The sequence below is a fragment of the Juglans regia genome, chromosome 6, assembly GCF_001411555.2.
Source record: "Juglans regia cultivar Chandler chromosome 6, Walnut 2.0, whole genome shotgun sequence".
Lineage (NCBI taxonomy): Eukaryota > Viridiplantae > Streptophyta > Magnoliopsida > Fagales > Juglandaceae > Juglans > Juglans regia.
The window spans coordinates 9079798-9086008 of record NC_049906.1 but is presented as its reverse complement, the minus strand read 5'-3'; the positions used below and the strand labels follow the sequence as shown (position 1 = coordinate 9086008).

At 29.9% G+C, this 6211-nt stretch overlaps 1 protein-coding gene across 1 annotated transcript; it reads right to left on the bottom strand.

The window, feature by feature from the left end:
- Positions 1–2063: 2063 nt before the first annotated feature.
- On the bottom strand, positions 2064–2698 carry LOC109018208 (probable calcium-binding protein CML26). Its single transcript, XM_019000378.2, has one exon. It carries the CDS (start codon positions 2611–2613, stop codon positions 2254–2256), a length of 360 nt encoding a protein of 119 aa, XP_018855923.1. The 5' UTR covers positions 2614–2698; the 3' UTR covers positions 2064–2253.
- Positions 2699–6211: the final 3513 nt, after the last annotated feature.

The window sequence follows — 6211 nt, the reverse complement described above, 5'->3', positions numbered from 1 at the left end:
AAGAGGGTCAAGCATCGCTTGACGCGTGGTGGTGGTCACGGGTTGCGGGGTAGAGTCACGGGTTGCGGGGGGAGATGGTGCAGTGCGCAGGAGAAGATGGTAGGGGGAGAGAAGAAAAAAAAGAAAGGAAAGGAAGGAAAAACTTAAGACCATCAAAACGACGCCGTATTAAGGGGAGAGGGGCTAGGCTTTTGTTTATCAGCTTCGGCCCTTATACAGGCTGGGCCTGAAGCGCACACACATTTAAAAAAAAAAAAAAAAAAATCCAAATAAGAATTTTAGAGCCGAAGCTTCATACATCGGCCTCTTAATTTGATGCATGATAAAATACGTATCATATAAAATTGATATCAGTGCATATATAATGGTGTTTATTTTCTGGAAAATGATAGTGTGCTGAGCCCCCGGGTTTGACCACTTGTGTATTTTAATTTTTAAATAGTTAAAAAAGTTACCACTAATAAATTTATGTGTTTTTTTAATGTTTCAAAAATTTTCATAAAAAATAAAAAAAGCAATAATGAACTAGCGGAGTCTAGCATTCACCTATGGGTGGCACTGTAGCACGACCCCAACTAGGAATTCATGAAAAAAAAATCTGGTATAAAGAACATGATCAGATCATGTACCTTTTCTGTGTTCTTTCTTTTATATATATTTTACAATATTTTTTATAAAGAAATTTTCGTTAAATTAAAACAGAGGTACGTACAAGATCAGGATGGGTGGGAGAAGCCCTCCTCACCGGTTATGGATCGAAGATGATATTTTTGAATTTGAGAGGAGGAATGTTTTAGAGAGAGATCGGAGAGAAGGGCATAATTAAAAACTGCAAAATCATATTTTAATTACCTATAATTAGTACAAAGAGTAAAGTTACTCTCATCGCTCCCAGTTCAGTTAGGAGTTACCGCTGTATTTTTTTTATTTTTTTAATATTTTTTTTACTTACTAATTAAGTAAGTATTTTTTAATAATATTATAATTTTTTATTTTTTTAAAATATATTTTACAATGTTAAAAAAATATATGTAAAAAAAATAAAATAAAAAAATATAATATTTTACATTAACAATAACTACTAACGGAATTGGGAGCGGTGGCTGTGGAGCCATCCTTGGTACAAAACAAATGCCTCACTCGATTATTTCCAACGGCCAAGCATCAGTACATGGGTACTAATACACTGTAGCTCCCGACTGAATCAATCTTAATTTTGTGGAGCACTTCACAAATTTCACCGATGCCTCCACTTTGGAGATGACTCAAGAGCCTATGCGTCACTTCTAAAGCCCCTTATGACGTAAGGATACAAGAAAATCATTAAAATTTTGGGTTTGGTTTGGATATAGAAATGCTTCAACTTCATCTCATCTTTTTCCTATCTCATATTATTATTCAAATACTATAATCACAAACACTTTTTAATTTTAAATATTTAATTTTTTCATCTAAGTATTATCTAATTATTATAATTTTTTCAAACTTTCAAATAAAACATAAAAATAATTCAACTTTTTCAAATTTCAAGATAAAAATAATATTAAAAAATAATATTCTAATAATATTTTAATTTTATAATATTTTTATCTAACTTTTTCTTTTTCCTTTTTCAAGATCTCATAAAACATTTTAACTCAAACTATTTTATTACTATTAATAAAACCATCTTATTAATATTCACAGATGATCTCAACTCATTATCCAAACCAAATTTTAATATTATTTCTAATATTTAACCGCCATGGCGCGCGGCCTATTCATTTAATTCATTTTTATTCGACCATAAGCTATGGGCCTTTTTTCAAAAAAATAAAAAATAAAAAAGCTTTGGGCCTGATTTTTGGTGGGTTTGAATGTTGAAGTGAGTTGAGTTGAGTTGAGTTTAGATGATAAAATATTATTAGAATATTATTATTTATTATTATTATTATTTTAGAATTTGAAAAAGTTGAATTGTTTATTATATTTTATGTTAGAATTTAAAAAAGTTGTAATGATGAGTTGAGATGAGTTGAGATGAACTCAACTTCCAAACGAAGCCAATATCTGCCAACTTCAAACGAAAACCAAGGTTTTGAGTTTATATAAATATTGTATTTATATAGATTGTATGTACATGATCTGTATCAAATATCTATATATATCATCATGATTCAAGATCTATTACATTAGAAACATGATTCCTTCTATGCGAGTATATATATATATATAAGACTAACAATTGATAATTTTAAGTACATGCAACAAGGCTTACTCAAGGGTATAACCATGTTTCAAAGCATATGTCACAAGATTTCCCAACTCGGCCTCGCTGATGCGTCCATCTTTATTACTATCAGCATGCCAAAGTGCTCGAAAAGCTCGCCAGCGAGGGGCAGACGAACCAAGGCTAGAGAAGGCATTTCTAAGTTCTTTCCTGCTTAGATATCCATCTCCGTCTGTGTCAAAGCTTTTAAATATACCTTTCAACTGCAATTCAGTGTGTGGCACCTCCACCTTCTTGTCCTTCATTCTAAACTGCAATTCAGTGTGTGGCACCTCCACCTTCTTGTCCTTCATTCTAGGGCAGCGGTTGTCGATGTTTTTCGTGGCAATATATGGAAGAGACATAGTTTTTGGTGCAATTTGGAACTCGATTTATAAAGGGGTTTGCAAGGAAGAAGATATATAAATGTCTATTTGGATATGGTATGAACATAAGGAAGTATAGTGTATATATAGACCTAATTTATAACCAGGCAATAATTCAAACCCAGCTAACTAGAGTTTAAATTAGCAAATTAGGAAAGAGAAGAATCTAGGCCCCGTTTGGATAGCGAAAATATTTATTCTATTTTTTTCTCATCTCATCATTATAACTTTTCAAATCTCCACACAAATATAATAAACAATTAAATTTTTTCAAATCTCAAAATAATAATAATATTAAAAAATAATATTCTAACAATATTTTATTCAACTTTTAACTTTCATATAAAACCATCTCATTTTATCTCACTATCCAAACTACACCTAAGATATATATCTTACCGAAGTATCTATCTACAGGGAAAAAAAATCAAAGATCTCTTCTGAGCCTCCGGACTGATCCCAATGTGGGTAAAGATGCATTTTTGTAGAAGTGGCACTTTTAGATCAATGGAACAAACACAGCATCTACTTCTAAAGCAGATTGATTAGAATCCCGAAGAAAAGAAATGGATTATTGCAAGAAAGTAAGAATTAACTGATCTTCCATTTAAAACAGGGTTAGAAAAACATTTATAATTAATTAAAGAACGAGTTGTGCCTTTATCATATATATTTCTATCCTGTTCGAGAGAGAGTCATGACGTGTTCATGTAACATTGTGATATTTCTTACGTATTTCGATTTACATATGTAATTAATTAGCTCGTTATAGAGGTATGCACGTGCAATCTAAGAGAAAAAATTACAAATTAATTCATTTTTAAAATCATCAGTATCTCCATTCTCTTAATTTTCATGTATGCAGACTTAATATTCTATTATCAAGTCGGTGTATAGAGCACACTTAGTAAAGTACTTATAAGAAATAATTTGATTTGAAAGATAAATTTTAAAATTTAAATCTTATAAATCAAATCTTACAATTTATGTGATATAGATGGTGTGTTCTACACACCGACTTGAGAGTAGAATAACTCATGACTTAAACAATATAAAAAATTATACTCATCATCCATACACCCACATACCTGCTTTTATGTTTTTTATTTTTTTATTTTAACAAATGTGTGGTGTAAGAATAATGAATAGAAGAAATCAAATAATATTATTATATATATTTGATAACAATATATGTATCATGTTAGGAATTTGATTCTTGTTTCACATGCTCGGGAAGTTTTGAGGGGTCTACTACCACAATTATTGATCACTTTTTGTAGTTTTCCTTCTTCCAAAGCTAATGGGTAAAAGAATATGGCAAATTATCATCGAGAATCTAATCTTTATTAACAGATCCACCGAAAACTATATATGCATGCATGGAATTCCCATTATAAAACTTGTGGTTCGAGGTGCTTGACACGAATCAACTTTGGGTTTTCTAAAGAGATTGAATGAAGAACAAAGGGATATTAATGAGAATATCCAGAGACTGGATCTCCCTAGCTATGTCCCTTATATTCTGTTACCACTTAATAATTTCTATCAAATTCATCGCATTGTTGCCCGTTATATTCAACAAGCATGGGGCCGGGAATATTCCTATAGATTGATTGCTTCGAATTGGAATCAACAATATATATATATATATATATATATGAAAAATTCTATTTATCATTATCCACACGGCACACATAATGTTTTAATTTTTTTTCTCTTACCAAATATGTAGTGTATAGATGACGAGTAGAAGAACTTAATTAGTTTAGAAAGAATAAAATAAAAAAACTCATAAAAATAAAAATAAATATGGTGTGTGGCGTGTGGAAATGATGATCGAGTAGCAAAACTTATATATATATATATATATGTACTTTCTATTTATTTTAGTTTTTTCATCTTTGTTGTTGGTCGGGTGAGTTATAACGTAGTAGTTCTCGATCTAGTCAAGGTTATCATTTTTAGTTTTGTAAGCTTTTGTTTTTAATTTTATTAATTACTTTAGGCCTCGTTTGTTTTCAGAAAACATCTCATCTGTTCATTACAATTTTCTCAACTTCCAATACAAAATAAAATAAACAATTAAACTTTTTCAAATTTTAAAATAAAAATAATATTAAAAAATATATTCTAACAATATTTTATTCAACTTTTTAATTTTAATCTCAACTCATCTGTGAAAACAAACGAGCCATTAAAGTTTTATAATATATTTTATTTTATTAATTATCCTGAAATTGATCGATTTGTCCAAAAGCAGCCACACGGGACTATTTTAACATTTAATCACATTTTAAGAATATATATGTTTCTTTCCACACTTTGTGAAATTTAAATTGGAGTTCAAACAACATGAAGATCAGTGCAATGAGTTTGATGGGGAATGGCCGATTGCTTCTCTCGGGGAAGTTCTATTAGTAAATATAAATGGTCGATTGATCAATCCATGTATATTTAGTACTAAAGCAAAGTGGGTATTTTTGTGAGAACTTCTGCATTTACACTTTTGATTATCCAAAAGCAAAGTTTTAGCAAAACGAGAGAGAGAAAATTAGAATCGAAGGCTAATGACGCGTCTCATGATCAATCACTTGATCAGTATTCACATTAATGTGTGGGTACATTCATGCATGCATTAATTTGGCGGACGGTGGCACTTTTAGAGTGGAGCTAGCAAACATAGCTTATATTTGTATATATGGAATCCTAGCTTTCTTTAACTTTGAATGTTAATTACAGCCCAAAGCTGGAAAACTAATTCGGTACTACGGCTAACTGGTTTGGCTCACCTCATTAATGTTCGTAGCTTAGTCATATATAAGAAAATACGTGGTTTAATGTATACTCTTATTCTAAAATTAAGTATTTTAATTGAAAAACATATATAACGTACATATAACATGAAATCACGTCAATTTATAAATTTATTTTTGTAAAATCTATTTGTAGATATAACACTTGTACATTTTTTTTTTAAGAAGAGGACGGTACTCTAATTTTATTGATAACCCTCACTTATAGTGGAGGAATACCGTGGTTGTACATATTATATAAATGACATATATAATTATATCTAAATGTTATATATATATATATATACACACACACACTAGAGAACGTGCGGCCACGGATGCGTTTAGTCCTGTGGTGCACCTAACATAAAAATTTAAATAAAAAAAAAGTAAAAAAATCAGTAGTATATTTGTTTAGAAAAAGAAAATACAAGGTTAAAGAAAGATAAAAAATCAAGATTAAAAAAAATCTAAACTTCAGTAAAGTATCTAGCGTGGCTATTAAGGATATTTTGGTAAAACATGATTCTTCATTAAATTATACAAGAGAGCTACACGTCAAATGGTTAAGGGTCTTAAAGATCTTTTCGTAAAACATGATCATTCATTAAATTCTACAAGGGAGCTACACATCAAATGGTCAAGAGTTTTAAGGACCTTTTTATAAAACAGGACTTAATGGACTTATCGGAAAAACAAAAAAAGTTAACGGAAAAATAATATATAAAAGTTACTATTCATAGTTAGATAGCCACTTATTATATATAATAGAGTAAATATATATA

What these genes read in the sequence shown, in the direction of transcription:
- LOC109018208 (XM_019000378.2), bottom strand. Translation starts at nt 2,613, where the DNA reads ATGTCTCTTCCATATATTGCCACGAAAAACATCGACAACCGCTGCCCT.